Below are 18,095 nucleotides of genomic sequence, written 5' to 3'. Positions count from 1 at the left end.
TTACAGCAGTGCAGATACAGATGTCCAATTGCAAACCACGTCCCACTTCCTCAGAGCCTTCTTGGATTATGATTACAGCCACGGAAACTGCACCATAAAACTGTATTACAACTTTAATACAGGAAATTAGCATATTTCTTATTGAAGGTCTATGGCAGTTTGATTTTGGTCTTCTAGAAGCACTTACTAACAGCTGTTTTAATTAGTATCTCACTGGTGTGTACACAATGATGTGATACACACCAAGAAGCATTTTCTGCATAAAGTGAGAATGTTATGTATACTATTGTATAAGCAGTCCTTCCTCCCACCTTCACTACCACAGATAAGGGCCAATCCATGGGCAGGGCATCACGGAAAGGCAATATCATATTTAACTCCTCTTATTTCAGGTTTTCAGGGCACCCTCGGGGAGGAGTTGTCACAGAAACGAGAGCCACAAGCGATCCCAGTAGCTCATTCTCCTCTTCTCCCTCAAAGCGTTAAAAAGAAAATACAATGTCAACATCAGCTCCTCCCTGCTGATGAAACTGGCTCGAGCGCATTTTACTTTCTGGCTTGGAGCCCTTACAAACCGTTACAAAAAGACTGAAAGACAGACAGACAGCTCAATACATCGGCCACTTCCAATCACTAATTCGGGATACGCTGGGTCATCTACCCCTTCCGTTAAGCGCTGTACCCTCCCGGTGGTGAATGAACCCTGATATTTGGGTTTTTTTTATTAAAAGGAGGGGGGGGCAGCTAATAGATTTGTGTTTCAGGAAAGAGCCAACCCTAGCATCAGTATATAAAAATACTCTCTTCCTCTGGGAGGAACAGATTACATCTGATACACTAAAACCGTCTCCAAGACTGATGGCACTCCGGGCGCTCAATCCCCATCAGCAAGGGATCCCGACAGGCTCTAGCCGCTGCCTGCCTCCCGTTCCGAGCCACATGGAAAGGGGAAAAGCCGGAGCCAGGCTGAGGAGAGGAGGGCTGGGGCTCTGGCTCATCCTCTCAGCCACGGCAACAGCCTTCTGCGGGCTGCGGGCGAGCCTCCCAGCCCGGGCACCGCCGGAGCATCACAGGCAGCCACGCCAACAAAAACCACCGCGAAGCTTCCAATTACAGATATAGAGAAAGATATATATATAAAATCCCGCAGTTTAAATAATAATTTTTGTTAAAATCGTTTCCTTTAAGCGACCTAACCGGTATTGTCCAAAACGACCTCCTCGCGGGGTATTTGCCTGGAAGCCACACGCACATCGCGTGGACTTGGTGGACCACGGTCCAAGAGAGGGGGTTGTTTTTTCGCAGCGACAGGGCAGATCTCGGCGAAGCTGCGTTCCCTTGGCAGGGCAGAAGCCCCTCCGAGCCAGCCCTGGGGATTTCACCCCTCCTCCCGCGGCGCGCCCTCGCAGGTAGAACAAAACAGGGGATATCGTGGGGCGAGGGGACACGGCGGGGACACCGCGGGGCGAGGGGACACGGCGATGGGCGGCGCGCCGGGAGCAGCCGCCGCATCCCGCCGGGCTCCTGCCGCCCGTTTTACCTTCGGAGAGCTCCAGCTCCAGCTCGGCCAGGCGGGCCCGCACCTCCAGCGGCAGCGACACGCTCTCCAGGCTGCGGTCCGCCATGCTCCCCCTTTGTCCGCACGGCGAGAAGGGAAGGCGGCGGGGCCGCGCGGGTGGCTGGGTCCTCCCCGCGGTCTCAGCCGGGCATGCAGCGAGGGGGGGGGGGGAGAATGCGGAGGTTTCTCCTCTCCTCTTCTCCTCCTCCTCCTCCTCCTCCTTCAGCGGGGCCCCGCCATGGCCGCTCCCGCCCGCGATCGGCTCCTCCGCTGCGCCCCCCCCCGCCCCGCCGCTCCCCGCGCTGCGGTGCCGCGACTGCTGCCGCCCGGGCTCGGCGCCGCTGTCACGGCCACGTGACCGCCCCGTGCGCCGCCAGGGGGCGCCGCCCGCCCCGCCCGGGGGAAACCGGGGAGCGGCATTGGGCGCGGCGGGTCGGGGCGAGAGCGGCGGAGGCGGCCGGGCACGGGGCGGCCGGGGGTGGGACAGGCAGGGACTGCCAGGCTGGCCTGATCGCCTTCCGTGACAAGGTGACCCGCCTGATGGACGAGGGACAGGCTGTGGTTAGTGCACCTGGGCTGCAGGGAAGCCTTTGACACGGTTTCTCGCAGCATTCTGCCTGCCACTGGCCTGGACAGGCGCAAAACTGCTGGGTAAGAGCTGGCTGGCTGGACGTCCTGGAAAACGGAGTGAAATCCAGCTGGAGGCCGGTCACAAGGGGTGTCCCCAGTGCTCAGTGCTGGGTCCAGTTCTGTTCAATGTCTTTATCAATGACCTGGACAAGGAGATCGAGTGCACCCTTAGTAAGTTTGCAGATGATACTAAGCTGGGAGGAAGTGTGGATGTGCTGGAGGGTAGGGAGGCTCTGCAAAGGGATCTGGACAGGCTGGACCGATGAGCTGAGGCCAACAGGATGAAGATCAGCAAGGCCAAGTGCCGAGTCCTGCACTTGGGACACAACCACCTTGTGCAGCGCTACAGGCTTGGGGAAGAGTGGCTGGAGAGCTGCCTGGCAGAGAAGGACCTGGGGATGTTGGTCAACAATGACTGAACATGAGCCAGCAGTGGCCCAGGTGGCCAAGAAGGCCAATGGCATCTTGGCTTGTATCAGAAACAGCATGGCGAGCAGGACCGGGGAAGTGATTCTGCCTCTGTGCTCAGCACTAGTGAGGCCGCACCTCGAATACTGTGTTCAGTTTTGGGCCCCTCACTACAAGAAAGGCATTGAGGTTCTAGAGCGTGTCCAGAGAAGGACAACAAAGCTGGTGAAGGGGCTGGAGAACAAGTCTTATGAGCAGCAGCTGAGCAAACTGGGTTTGTTTAGCTTGGGGCAAAGGAGGCTGAAGGGAAGCCTTATCGCTGTCTACAGCTACTGGAAAGGAGGTTGTAGAGAGGTGGGTGTTGGTCTCTTCTCCCAAGTGACAGGCGATAGGATGAGAGGGAATAGCCTGAAGTTGCACCAGCGGAGGTTCAGATTGGACATTAGGAAAATTTTTTTCACGAGAAGTGTTATCAAGCACCGGCAGAGGCTGCCTGGGGAGGTGGTTGAGCTACCATCTCTGGAGGTATTTAGAAGGCAGGTAGATGAGGTGCTTAGGGATATGATTTTGTAGTGGACAGGTATGGTTGGACTTGATGATCTCAAAGGTCTTTTCCACCCTAGTGATTCTGTGATTAATTCATCTGAACAGTGCTCCCTGGAAGCAGGTCTGCAGGTTCCGGTTTTGCTGTGGAAGGGAGAAGGAGTGATGTACCCAAGGCAGGCAGTAATTCCACACCAGAAAGATGAATGGCACCCCAACAGCCTGCACCTTGTTTTCCTTCCCCACCTGCTGAACAACTCCCAGTGTACCCCTGTTTTCACCAATACTCTCTGCATCTAGCCAGTGATGGACTTGGCAGTGGTAGGTTTACAGTTGGACTCAATGGTCTTAAGGGTCTTTTCGAACCTAAAGGATTCTATTCTTTTGTATTCCAAGCCATAGTAATTCTGGGATGGACATCACTAAATCCTGGCTGCACTTTTCTGTGAAACAATAGAATCATAGAATGCTTCGGGCTGGAAGGGATCTTTGCAGGTCCTCTAGTCCAACCTCTGTGCAAGAGCAAGGACAGAGCTTTAGCTTGATCAGGTTGTTCAGAGCCCCACCTAAGCTGACCTTGAATGTTTCCAGGGAGGGGGCCTCCACGACACCTCTGGGCAACCTGTGCTGGTGTTTCACCACCTTCACAGTAAAAAAATTCTTCCTTATATCCAGTCTAAATCTACCATCCCTTACTTTTAAACCATTACTCCTTGTCCTGTCACAGCAGGCCTTACTAGGAAGTCTGGAAGACTGCTACAAGGTCTGCCTGCAGCCTTCTCTTCTCCAGGCTGAACAACCCCAGCTCTCTCAGCCTGTCCTCGTAGCAGAGGTACTCCAGCTCTCGGATCATTTTTGTGCCCCTGCTCTTGACCTGCTCCAACAATTCCATGTCCTTCTTGTGCTCCAGAACTGGATGCAGTACTGCAGGTGGGGTCTCACCAGAGCAGAGCAGAATGGCAGAATCACCTCCCTCGACTTGCTGGACATGCTTCTTTTGATGCAGCCCAGGATAAGGTTGGTATAATGCTAATATAATAAAGAACAGTGTTGACTCTGTGGTGTGTCCTTGCTCAGTACCAGCATGAACCAACTGACACTAAGCCCATAGCTGGAGGATGTGGTAAAAAGGACTGACCCACCAGTGCTCTTAATTGCACTGCTCCGAAGTAAGAAGGAACTGTTTTGGAAAGAATTAATAGAACTCCCTATCAGGTGTCAACAAATATATTTTGCAAGGAACACCTCCCTTTCTCTCCTTTTCTCGCTGTACATATTTTCTTCTATTTTTTGTTTAGGTTGTTTTGGGGTGGTGTTCTTTTTTTTGTGTCACAAGAAGGAAGGAGCAACCTACCAAAGCACCTATTGTTTCAAAAATCCTTGGCAGTCCTAATGGCAGAACAGGTCTTAGTGGGACACAACGTTAGCAGAAAGAAATAGGTGCAGTCATACCCAGGCTAACCTTGGCTGACCGGCTTACTCTTTCAGTCAGTGGGAGAAAAGCAAGGATGTAGGAGTTTCTTCAAAAGGTAAATCTTAGGCTATGACTCTACTAAACAATTCAATTTTTTAATACGTTGTGGAACAAAAACAAATTACATCATACTACCACCTGCACTGAGCTGGTGTGAACACTGGGGTGATTCCCACAGCATGTGTAGGGCTGGTGGTTTCTCCTGTTTTCGCCAGTTACCAGCCCCAGACACAGGAGAGCTGTTTACACCCAGACTGTGGCCAATGCCAGCATCACTTCAGCCAGACCAGTGGCAGAACTGGTTGGGATACTTTGGTGAGGTTGCCTGTCGTAAGCAAGGCTTGAATACACAAGTCGCTTAATTTTATAGCAATGCTATTTGTTTTACTGTCATATATGATCATTTCTAGTAACCACTCCTGCACCACTCTTCAATGCACTACAAGATGAGAGCCATCTGGTTAGCCCGTCTTTAGCAGGGCTATTACCTTAAGCAGCATGGTGACATGCACAGCATTTAGGGCTGTACAAACACCTCTCTCCCTGTGCTGTGCTACAAAGGGGTAAGAATTTTACCTTTTTGTGGAGCACTGCATGTTTCAAATACAGACATTCAAAAAATTATCCAGGTCTTTCTTGTTCATCACGTCAAGACCTAAACAATGAAAAGCAATTAAATCCAAGTATGCTCCAGGGTTCCTACCTGAGAATCTTGAGTTTTGTTTGTTTGTTGTATTACATGGGATGAAATAGTCTGAAAGTATCAGCCTTCTGCAGGAGCGGCTTTTTCAAGCATGATGGAGGTAGTCAAGAGGGAAGCAAAGGAAGGCTTTGTAATGATCTAGCTTACTTCACAAATGCATATCTCCAAGTTGCACCTTTACTTCCCCAGTCCTGATAGGAGCTGATTATTTTACTCATTGTCTGATCATTACAGAATCTGTACTGGTGGTGTTCACCAGCTTTACAAATTTTGCTTTTGTGAAGTTCACAGTGAAATGTTTGAATACTTACATCATTGCACCTGAAATTTTCTTGGCGCTTCCATGACAAAGCCCTGTGTTTCAGACATTGGGTGCTTTTAAAGGAAGAGCCATCATTTGAGGCTGGAACACATGTGGCAGAAATGGAAGTGTCTGAATTGGGCAAACTCTCTGCCAGGGCAATGTGCTACGTGGTGGTTCCTGAAAAGGGAGTTTGTGGGGCTGCAGTGGATCCCTGGGCAGGAAGGGCATCTTGGGGCTGGGTGCAGACAGGGGTGAGTGAGAACTTTGACCTGGGGCTGCATTACCCAAGTCCTAGCATGGGTATGGACACAGCGCCATAGCAACCTCCCTTGGAAAGCCCAGTTGATCCCCTAGGGCTGCTGGTAAGAGAAGAGATTTCTTACTTATGCAAAGTATCAGTGCCCAGCCTCCAGTGGTAAAATCTCAAGCATATAAATTTACACAATGATTTTGATGAAACACTGTAATTCAAATGAAAGAGAAGAAAGTCAGGAGATTTGATTGAGCTGGTTTTAATTCATGGATCCTTTCAGATTTATAGGTAAGTTTCTGCAGCCTAACCATCCACTGAAATGAGGGGTAGAAGTGTTCCTGACTCCAAGAAAAACAGGATACTGTTTGTGTTTTGGGTACAATGATTAATTAGCATGGTCAAGATTTGTAGGATGCTTTTCTATCAAGACATGCTTTTCGGCAGAATGGCAACAGTTGTATGAAGTACTGTTTCATCTGCTTCCAAGGGAAGAAACGAGTCAGTGATGCCTTTCCAACAGCAGTCCTGGTCAACACAGCTGATAAATGACTTTATACACAAATGCTTTCGTTTCAGAGATTTGAATTGGTCTACGTGCAATGACCAATTTGAATATATGTATCTTCACGGAAGAAAGAAAACAAATTTGTTTTCAATTAACAATCCTACTGGAGTCTATGCTCTGTACAGATCACCTTATGTTGTTGATAGCTGAATGAAACCTCTGAAGGACCACATAGAATTGACCTTGACTAGATAAAAATTCTCTTTCCTAGCTCTCTCACAGCAAAAGGTTTATCCAATTTAGCCCGAAGCCAGATGTATACTAGAAAACATTCCCAGCATCATAACTTTAGGAAGGGAGCAAGGCACTAAAAACATAGAGAAAAAAGAAAAAGCCGTTGTGTAGACACTTATACTGACCTTAAGCACCTAAAATGATGTGCCTGTCTACTGGACAACATAGTAAAAGCAAGAAGAATGTGTCTGTGAATGGACAGGTTAGCTTCTCTTCTGTCTGTGGGAGTGAGGAGTCAGGATTTGGCCAATGTAGCAAATGTAGCAAAATGATTTGGCCAGTGTAGCAAAACCAGCCAAAAGCAGGAAGCATTCACAAAGAAAAACAATAGAAATAATCAGCTGCCTTGAGGGACTAATTTATAAGGAGAGATTACATGAGTGCTTTGCTGAGCTTGCTAAGAAACAGCAAGGGATGGCCCAGATACCTGCCCACGGTTATCTGAAAGGTGGAAGCAACAAGGAAGTTGAAGGGAAGAAAAAAGCAGGGAGAAGGGGATACAACTTTGAATAATTGAATGGAAATAATGGAGGGAGCTGAAACACATATCAGGGAAAGCTTCCAAGCAATGAATGGCATTAGACTGTGGAAGAGGCTCTCAAAGGAAATGGTGGAAGCCCCATAATCTGAAACATTAAAACCAGAGTAGACAAAGCAATTATGAATATGCTGAAGGAAATAATCCTGCTGTGGGATGGGATGAACATGCTTGTCTGGAATTGCTTATGCAAAGACGTTGGGGGTTTTTCCTATTGAATTCAATTTATTTTTTACCCTTCACATCTCCACTCCCACTCCCTCTGTTTGCATCTGTCTACTTGTGTCTTATATGCTGGTCATGAAGCTTAATATTTTGTTACAGTATCTACTACAATTGTGGCTGGATGGCTACCTGCTGCCATACTGCAAATAGCAAAAAATAATTGATTAGATGCATTAATCAAGTTACCTCCAAATGGCATGCTAATGGTTCTGTAATTATTTCCAAGTTGGGATCTAATTTCATTTAACACTTAAAAATTAAAGCCAATCTCATCTTCTAATTCCTCTCCGAGGGAAGGGGGATAGAAGAGAAGGGGAGGGGAAGGAAGAGGAAGGGAAGGAGAGTAAAGGAAAGGGAAAATGGCCACTCAGCACTGCTCACATCTGATTTTCATTCTCTGTTCTGCTACCCAGGCAAGCACCAAGGCCCATTTCTCCAAGCTGGTTGGACACCTTAGATCCTTTTAATTAGCATGGGTATGTAACAGATGTAAATCAGTGCCTATCTTGGTGTCTGTTTTTCTGCTTTAATCATAGAATCATACAATCGTAGAATCATAGAATAGTTTGAGTTGGAAGAGACCTTAACGATCATTTAGTTCCAACCTCCTGCCCCACATGTCCCACTAGATCAGGCTGCCCAAGGCCCCATCCAACCTGGCCTTGAACATCTCCAGGGATGGGGCAGCCACAGCTCCCCTGGGCAACCTGTTCCAGTGTCTCACCACTCTCCTAGTGAAGAAATTCTTCCTTGTGTCTAGTCTAAATCTGCCCCTCTCCAGGTTTGTACTCATTGCCCCTTGTCCTATCACTACAAGCCTTTGTGAACAGTCCCTCCCCAGCTGTCCTGTAGGCCCCCTTCAGGTACTGGAAGGTTGCTATAAGATCTCCTTGGAGCCTTGTCTTTTCCAGGCTGAACAAGCCCAACTCTCTCAGCCTGTCCTCATACGGGAGGTGCTCCAGCCCTCTGATCATCTTTGTAGTCTTCTCTGGACCCGTTCCAACAATTCCATGTCCTTCTTATGTTGAGGATTCCAGAACTGGACACAGCATTCATGAGGGAGGAGTAGAGGGGGAGAATTCCCTGCCTCGCCCTGCTGGCCACGCTTCTTTAGATGCAGCCCAGGACACAGTTGGCCTTCTGGGCTGCAAGCGCACATTGATGGCTCATGTCGAGCTTCTCATCAACCAGCATCCCCATGTCCTTCTCCGCAGGGCTGCTCTCTAGCACATCATCCCCCATTGTGTACTGAAATCGGGGATTGCCCCAACCCAGGTGTAGGACCTTGCACTTGGCCTTGTTGAACCTTATGAGGTTCTCAGAGGCCCACTTCTAGAAGTCCCTCTCTTAATTCACTGTAGTTTATGCAAGTGAATCCTAGGGAAGTCAAATGAATGCTGTAGATAGACTGACCAAACTCTGTACAGAAAAGCGTGTGAGTAAATCCTGAACAGCTGAAAGGAACTATGACTTTCAGTAATTTTCTTTCTAAACATTGTTGTAGATGAGCTCTAGAGTTGGGGGAACAGAGAAGTTCCTTTCCTCGCCTGTCTGGATACCAGACCTTAGTGGCGCTGTAGCATAGCTGGCAGCAGGGAACATAAATTCATGCCTGAGCTCCTTCTGCACATAGTGTGGCATATTAGTTCCCATGCTGATAAAACTGGATTTGAGCTAAGATGCATAAAAGAGAACTTGATTGGCTAGAAGTGAGGTACCACACAAGACAAGGAAGAAAAAGGAAACCTTGGGAAATATAATTTATCTTAACATACTTGATCTTTCTTTTTCCAGTTTGCATTTCCATTGTTCTTAGAGGAACAATTTGATTAACATCAGTTTTAAAGTATTTTTTTAGAGGGGTACTTTGTGCATTTTAATATGCTTCATACATTTTTTTTAATGAAAAACAAAATTCTAATAAAACTGGCACAGTTTAAATTAACTTTGGTTTGAAGGTTGGTCTCACATAAAAAGCGTTTATTAGGTTCCTGCAGCCTACTAAGCCTATTTACTCACAAAAAAAATCCTCTCTACTGCTACCTTTGAGGTAGAATTGATAATATATTTCACAAATTCAGAGAAAATGAGGGAACTGGCAACCGAAGGAAGGAAATGTTCTGATATTCTACTACAAGGTTCCCAACACATGCACATGAACTCTCTCACTGCACCATGCATCTCACAGGAATAGCAGTTGTCCACTCTTTTGTTGAAATTTGAAACTTTAGTGATGCTTATTGCTTTCTGAAAAGTCAGCAGTTTTCCTTCAATTAAATTTTTTCAGCTAGACTTAGCAAATTCTTCAATCTACTGAAATAAAAATGTGAAAAGGACTATTTAAGACCAAATTTCCTAGAGTAAATTCTTTTCCATTTTTTTGTTTTCCAGTAATGTTCTTTTCAATAAAACTTACATGTATGGCAAATGAACTAATAATTTTTAGTAGCTTACCCTCCAGTTACTGAATTATATCATAATTTCTAACAAACAAAAATCAAATTGTTGCTTTAAGATGATGTCATACAGAACTGTTGCCACACTGTACAAGCAATATAACTAATATTCTCTCACTTAATGTTCCTCTCTGTGATTCCCATCTTCACCTTTCCTTAAAAACATTAGAATTGCAACAGTTAAATGCTCAAGTAGTGTACAAAAATAACTTTTAGTAGCTGTAAAGCATCTGAAGATTCTTTTTGCTATGGCATTGATAAACTCCTGATTGGACATGGCTGAATATTTTCATGGATTCACGGCAAACAACATGAAATGTCCTTTTCAAAAGTTAAATTCTTTGGAAAATGAGGAAAAATTACCAAGGTTTTTTATTACAAACAATATTTTAACTACTGAGCAGTTCACACAATTTGCACTGTCTGAGATAGGTTACATCCATTTCAGCTTGATTGTTGTCAATTGAAGTTAGGATAAAGGTTACCATCTGCAATGATTATGCATTGTAAAAATTCAAAGCGTTCCCCTTTTAAATGGCTTGAGATAGTCTGAGCAGAGTTTCTTGGTTTCATAAAGGTAAACAAGGAGATAATAGGTGGCTCTTTGTTAATACTGAGTAACAAATATATATCCAAACCATTTGAATAATTCTGTGATTTGAAGTATCAACGATTGCAGAAAAAACCACAAGCTTCTTTTACTTGTTTTCTCATCTGACCCGGCAGCTGCTTTACTACTGGTAAGACTTGAGCCTTTATGCCACCAAGGTGCAGAATTTGAATTATCAGTGACTCTTGGAAGCAAAAATAGTTCTTTGCTGCCATATCCAAATAAACATATGCTGACCCATATAAACAGCAGTGGAAATATTATGGAACACTTTCCCAGTGTCTGTGGCACCACCTTTACATTTACATTTGTTTTCTTACTTATCAACAAACAAACAAAAAAAGCTTGAATTTTGTTCTGAGAAGCTGTTATTATTATCTTTACAATCTGCTCGAATTGCATACTGTCTTACATCTGACATCTACCATTAGCAATTTTGCACAAATAGCAGTAAAGGCATGACAATTACTGATCTCACTACTTAACTGCGTAAAGTAATTTCTTATGTCTTTCTGAAAGCTAGAAAGCCCTTTCTTTTCAGAGGTAGTTACTTGCCTTTTCAGAAAATACTGCCGTCACTGTCACTGTCAGTGTCACAATCCATGTACGAGTGTAACTCCACTAAATAGAAGTAAATAATACTTAGACGCAGTCTTAAATCTTTGTAACTGGCTAGTCTGTATGCCTTGGTACTGGCTCAACAGGATCCAGATCATTGTTCAAAAAAGCAAGCCTTCAGCAAATCATAGAGTCATAGAATCGTTGAAGTTGGAAAAGACCTCCAAGATCATCAAGTCCAACTGTCAGCCCAACACCACCATGCCTACTAAACCATATGCCAAAGGATCACGTCTACATGTTTTTTGAACATATCCAGGGATGGTGACCCCACCACTTCCCTGGGCAGCCCATTCCAGTGCTTCACCACTCTTTCAGTAAAGACATTTTTCCTGATACCCAATCTAAACTTCCCCTGGTGCCACTTGAGGCCTTTTCCCCTTGTCTTATTGCTTGTTACTTGGAGGAAGAGACCAATACCCACCTCACTACAACCTCCTTTCAGGTAGTTGTAGAGGGTAGTAAGGTCTTCCCTCAGCCTCCTTCAGGTTAAACAACCCCAGTTCCCTCAGCTGATGCTCATAACACTTGTGCTCCAGACCATTCATCACCTCAGTTGCCCTTCTCTAGACACACTCCAGGACCTCAATGTCCTTCTTGTAGTGCAGTGTCAAGGACACTCTCTGCTAAGTCAACACTCATTATATTCTTTAGTTGCCCCAAGGTGCTTGTCTCATTATGGCCAGGCTCTTCAGCTCTGAGCTGTCTCCACAGGGAAGCTGATAGCTTTTGTGAGAAAATCTTCTGATTTGAACCTGTCCTGAAACTTGTTTTTGTCTTAGAAGGAGCCATTTCTTCCTTCTTTATTTTTGTATCAGAAGAAGCCATTCCTTCCTTCCACTGTTACCATAAGGCCCTGAAGAATGTCTTCTAGCATTTCTCTCTGTTCAAGTTTGCAATACCAGGGTCTCTATGGGCTGAAGTCCTTCAGGGCTTGCTGAGTCCAGGAAAAAATATTCAGAGAACTGTACTAAAGCTTCTCTACAGAAATGCTTTTCCTGAAAGGGCTGGCTTGCTACTGTCTTTTAAAACTTTAACCCGCAAAAACTGTTCTTACTGGCCCTTTGCAAATGAAAAACTCCTGCAGGGCTGAAGTGGTGAGCTTTGCTATTTTCATAGCTATCAATGAAATGGCCCAGAAGTTTTCTTCTTCGCATGCCATTTCCTTACTTGGTTTATGAGCAAAGCCAGGGATGGTACACAACCATGGTTTTGCAGACAAAGACTCCAACACGAAGCCCCATCCCCAATTTCTGGTGTGTGATTTTGCAGTACCTCAGTGCAGCATAGAAGAGGAACTTCTTTTTTTGTGGTTTTGTGTCATTATTTTGTTAAATAATTACATGGAAGTTGAATTCAGTGCTGGAAACAAGATTAACCACAAGTTGTTCTGATTTCTGTATACTCACTGCAAATACTGAAGTCATCGGTTTAGTCTTCAAATCACTTACACAGCAAATTAATGAATTAAAGTATGCCCTTCAAATGAGAGGCCGGTGCTCGGTGTCCCTGACGTGGTCAGAGGCACACTATGGTGAGTGCTGCTGTGAGCAGTCACATCTGGCAGTGGAGGGGGACCAAACAGCTGGGCAACGCAAGCTGGAGTCGCAGACAAAGGAGGGCTCACCACATTACTGCTTTTTGTTGAGCACGGATGTTTTTCTTTCCTTTCTAAGCTAAAAAGGTTAATGTTTGACTATTTATTTGGCCAAGCCTCCTTAAAGGCATGAGATCAGTGGACCATTTTAATAACAGTAGACAGTGTTTCCTGCCCCCTTTTCTCTCTGGCCCTTAGAGAAATTCTTAAGAGAAAAGACTGAAACTCCACAAACACAACATCACTGGCCTACAACCCTGTGTCAGCAGCTCAGATTAATCATCCCTATGCTGTTTAACTTCCAGTGACATGCTTTTACGTTTGTGTTTTAAGTAGCCCATAAAATTCAGGTCAGGATTGACAGCTAGGAACTTTAGTTCCCAGGCCTAAAATGACTTTATTTCTCTTTTTCTTAATGCTTTTAAGTACAGGCATCCATCTAAGGTCTGTTGGTTTCCAGGTGCTTTGAAGCTGACGTAATTTCTCGGGCTCATCATCATCCAGAGAAACAGGGTAACATAACATCTAGCCATGTAGAAACGGGACAATATTTACTTACCTCATCGGGTGTTGTGAGGACCAGATATTTAATAGTACTTGTGCGTTTCTGTAGGACATGCCATGAATGCCACAGATACCATGTTTAGCTGATGACAAGCATTTCTTTAGCAATATAAGAAAACAATATTATTTAAAAACTAAGACAACTCTATGCATTAAAATGCCTTCAGGATTTCCTTCTGTTTTCAAGAAGAACATCTTCAAGATTTTACAGAAATACCCTTTCAGCATAATTAAGAGGGAAAGCATTTAACTTTCTGGACTTTCAGAGAAAGAAGGAGAGCTTAGTACTCTTCAATTAGAGCATCCCAAAAACTCACAATCTTTCAGTCACGAGCTTTGATCTTGCTTCATTATCTTTTCTTGCTCTGTTTCTATGTTTCTTTTAACTGATTTATTTACTGACCTTAAAAAAAACTCATCTGCATCACTTCAGGAGGACTCTTGCCTTGGCTTGCAATGTTACCAGATGTACATAGCACTGAACTACTGAGGGTAACTGAGTATACGACCACAGGATTGTCTGGGTGATAATGAGCAGGGAAATAACTAGATGGGGTGGAATTCAAACCTTTGGGTATCTTTGGTGCAAGTCTGTGTATGAACAACTTCATTTTGATATGAGGTCTGCAAGTCACATAGGAGTAGCTTCACAGACTGCTTCTAAGCAGTTTTAGATAAAACCTATCTAAAACACTTTTATTTGAAATTAAACTGGAGTTTTATCAAGTAGCTTGCATCAGTTAGGAACAAATCAAACCTGAGATGAAGTAAAAGTACCCTTCATCCAAAATGAGTATGGTTACATCACTTTAATTGGTGTGATGGTCTGCAATAGAGAAGATTTAGTGTCATGCACTCTTGAAATAATTTATTCAGATGAAATTCTGCCCAGGGAAAGGAGTCAAGTAATTTCTTCATTTCCCCAACCTTCTTTGCTCGCGCTTTGGCACTTTTTGTGTTCTTGGTAAGAAACATTTCTTCCTTTTGAAGTTAAATTGTGTCCTTAGATTTCTTGTGTGTATTACCTCTGAGGGGGGGAGGAAGTTTGTATTTCAAGAAAGAACTTGATTCCCAGTTTTTCCAAGGTTCCACCTCTCTCTAACTTGTGATGTTGATTCAACATAGGTGAGATGACTCCAAATTCGTTATAATGTTTTCTAGGAGTCCGTCTGAAAAAAATCCTGATGTGACAATGTCACATGTATGAGGGAAAAGGATATTATTGCCTTTTTAGCCAGAGTAGTCAGTAGATATCTTGCTTGAGTGCATTTACAGGATGAAAATACCAATTGTATTAATTTGGTGTATTCTTTCATGTAATGCTTTCATTTAACAACGATATTGTTTTCTGAACACACCAGAGACAATCAACCATTTCTTTAGCCAGATGTCTTCATTTTTGCTGCCACTCATCAGCCCATCTTTTCACAGCCCCCTTGTGCTCCCTGGCCCCTGCTGCCAGGCTGGGGACCTTGTGGTCCTTGTGGGCCGTGTGATTTTGCTTCTGAAGAGTTCCTGCTCTTTGGCACTAAGCCTTGGGCAGGTTGCATCTCCAGCCCCAGGGGTTTCTCTGCACCTTCTGCTCAGCCTTGTCTGTGACAACTCAATATTTAGGACCTTCAAGTCGCTAGCAGGAGATAGCCATGAGCCCTGATGGGACTGGTACCTCAGGACTGGTGTTGATGGAGCTGCTGCTGGTAGATGTTCTGTCCCAGGAGAGCTACTGGCTCTCAGGCTGGGACCAAGCAAGGACTGTCAAATGCTACTGCTCTTAGGAACTGCTGTTTACTCATCTTCCCAGATAATATTAATGGCAAGATCTGATGTCATCTGTTCACCCTTTGCTAGTGACACCTGAATGGCTCACCACCTGCCCCATTATTTGAGTTGTAATTTTTCCAGTCATGAGGAATGAACCAAACTTTTGTTCCTTCATCCTTGTTTCTGTTACAGAAAGAGGAGTGAAAACACTTGTCTTGTTGTCTTGTTTTTAATTACCACAAAGCAAGAGTGCTTTTTATGTAGCTTGAAAGCATAAAATATATGTTGCAAAACAGATCACCATTATTGTATATAGTGGACACTTTTCTGTGAAATAGCCTTTTTGTACATTACAGTGTATCCACTCATGAACAATTTTTATTTTTTCTTATTGGAAAAAGCTTCAAAAATTTAGAGGAAGAGGTAATACCTGGGGCACAACTACAATGGATAAATTCATGGAAAGGCATTTGTAAGGAAAAAAATGATCTGTGCAATGCAGATATGATTGATTATTATAGGGATATCACATGAAGGGTGAATTACCACTGTGGACAAAGTGGCATTTAAAAACTTGAATTGCACCTCTCTCAATTCTATGATCAGCATTTCATATGCTTTTTGGATCATGTCTTATTATGTTGCTGTATCATGGAAATGACATATAGACAGCTTTCCCTTTCCTTCAAAAATCTAGATTACTGTTATTAGGAGTGAAATTCTATAATGCTTTTTCTAATACAGACTTAAATGATACTAATAAAACAAGGTACTTAGTTTGCTAGAGTGTCAATAAACCATTAAAATAATCCCTACATGATTTCAACTGTAATTGGTAGTATGTTATGGGCCTGAATGTTTCTTAGGGAGACAGAGTGAATACCTACTGTTTTCAGGTGGAGTTATGTATACATTGTGGGATGATAAACTAGATGACTGCTGGGATTTTTGTTTGGCTTGGATTTATATCCTTCTTGTTTCAGTGTAAGATAAAAGATGTACGTTTTTCCTCTGGTTGTTTTTATATGGTACATTTATACCAGAATTATTACACTTGGCTTTCCCTGCTGGAGGGCTTGAGAGGCAAGTCAGAGACACCTTTACATTGCCTTCCTACCCTAGTAAAGGAGTGGAGGTTTCCACCCCAGCTCCTCCTCAGTGGCCCATAGCAGGACCTTACGGCTTAACACAGCTGGACTTGACCCACAGCCCTTCTCTCTGGGACAGACAGTAATTTGTGCTTCCTTCCTCTGCCCACTACCTGTTTCCATGAATTCTGCAGCACCCCAGTGTCTTTCCTTCCTCTATCAAATTCAGCAGAAAGGGATAAAGGCACAAAGGCGGGTTTATTAAAAGAAAAAAAAACCAAAGAAAAATTGAACAAAATAAAAAGGAGCTTAAGATTTTTTTGCTGTTTGTGGGTCGCTTACAGTCAGAAATCTAAAAGATGATATCTAATGCCAAAAATGTCAACACAAGCTACTAGTTTGTGGAAAAATCATCATCTCATCAGTTTAAAATGTTTCCAAAGTGTAATCATTAATGAGACTTTCTAAGTACACTGACTATTCAAAGTTATACTGTAGGCAAATCGTGCTGTAGAAGGCCACAGTGAAGGTATTTGATAGTGCTCTTGCACTATGTATATATATGTGTGTGTATATAGTGTATGTAATCAAGCCTTCCATACATCGAGCAGAAATTCCTTCAGAGAGAAAGGTCAAATATATTTCTTAATTCAAATCTATCTTAAAGATGGGTAACAAGATGATTTCTGTCTTTAATGGGTGTAAATAAAATCAGACCCAGTACAATTAATGTTGGGAGATAGCACAGGAGGTGCAAGTTCAGGAACTGGAGATAACAGTTAAAATGAGATCTAGCAATGGGGCTCATCACAAACCTTAATACAGAGCTTAATGTGTAGACTACCTTGGTACTTGGCCATGTCTTTTACGAAAAGTGGATTTAGACTATTATTTAATATGACTCTATTTCATACAAAAATCAAGCCATGCTCAGCAATGTGGAAAAGGTCAGGGAAGGAAGCCCTGAAACCTGAATGCACTTCAGCAGCTGGAGTTGCTGCTGCTGCTGCAGGGTATTTCCAAATCCACAGGAGCTCCCAGATAGCAAGTTACACATCTCTCTTTAGAGAACAAACGTAATTGTATCATCCAGTGAGAAGGTAACGACAGCTCATGAGATATCCACTGCCTGATTTGAAAGCTAGCAACAGTGGTATCAGTGTACACTGACTGTGATTACCCTTTCAGATAAGGTTTATATGGCATCAGTTTAGCTCTTGTCTCTACTGCTTATATGCCTTAATCTCTTCATGTAATGGGGTGACTGATTCTGTGCAGACAGATATAGAACTGCTTTCGGAAGTTTGTCTACAATCACTGATACTAAGATGCTGACTCAAAATCTTAAGTAATTAGTACAAGGAAAAAAACCTTGAATATATTTAATGTCAGTAGATTTAAGTGGACTATTTTCCAGGAGTTCTGAGCTTTCCTTGATCCTGTTAAATTCACAGTAAGACGCTGCATTCAGCATCACTAGAGATCAAAGCAACCTTTAAAAACCTTCGGAGATCTACATCTCAAACACACAACTGTGCTACCAGCAAAGGTGCTGGCAACCCTTCAGTGAATGCTGCCAGGTCCTCCTTTCTTTCCGAGAACTGGAGGCTGAGAGTGCTGGTAGCAGCCTATTTTCACTGAGTCTAAAACAGAAAAATGGGAAGTGTCCACCTTGCAGAGAAGCGAGGTGGTGTGCATTCTTTCCTTTGCCTTACTTGCACGGACTGTGATTCCTGGTTAGACTGATCATCAGCTGGGTCATTGTCTTGGAGCACACACTCGCTCATGCCAGCTTGCAAATATGTTCTGCACGGTGTTTTACTTCACGTTCGCCACACATGAAGGGCATGTACGTGGTTAGCTGCAGTGGCTCAGGTCGCCATTAAACTGGGGAAACTCAATTGTGTGTCTTAAACTATAACCTCTCCAATCTTCTAGGTATGTCTTTTGCTGTCTTTATGAATTT

The 18,095-nt window shown here is 43.9% G+C and overlaps 1 protein-coding gene and 1 long non-coding RNA gene across 6 annotated transcripts in view; one reads left to right on the top strand and one right to left on the bottom strand.

Annotated features, from left to right (window-relative positions):
* Positions 1-1,887, bottom strand: part of DIP2C (disco interacting protein 2 homolog C) — a 326,524-nt gene extending 324,637 nt beyond the window's left edge. For 2 of the 5 annotated variants that reach the window (XM_054058185.1, XM_054058186.1), the window contains exon 1: positions 1,541-1,887. In XM_054058185.1, coding sequence (XP_053914160.1) covers positions 1,541-1,625 — 85 coding nt within the window. In that variant the 5' untranslated portion in view covers positions 1,626-1,887. The remainder of the gene's footprint in view (positions 1-1,540) is intronic. The other 3 variants (XM_054058183.1, XM_054058184.1, XM_054058187.1) reach the window with 3 other exon arrangements.
* LOC128851181 (uncharacterized) overlaps positions 1,252-18,095 on the top strand; it is a 31,629-nt gene continuing 14,785 nt past the window's right edge. The window contains exons 1-2 of the long non-coding RNA XR_008448459.1: positions 1,252-1,409; positions 4,050-4,156. This is a non-coding gene — a long non-coding RNA (uncharacterized LOC128851181). The remainder of the gene's footprint in view (positions 1,410-4,049; positions 4,157-18,095) is intronic.

Source organism: Cuculus canorus, chromosome 2, assembly GCF_017976375.1.
Source record: "Cuculus canorus isolate bCucCan1 chromosome 2, bCucCan1.pri, whole genome shotgun sequence".
In the NCBI taxonomy this organism is placed as follows: Eukaryota; Metazoa; Chordata; class Aves; order Cuculiformes; family Cuculidae; genus Cuculus; species Cuculus canorus.
Note: the sequence above shows the minus strand (reverse complement) of the source record. Positions and strands in the feature narration are given on the sequence as shown.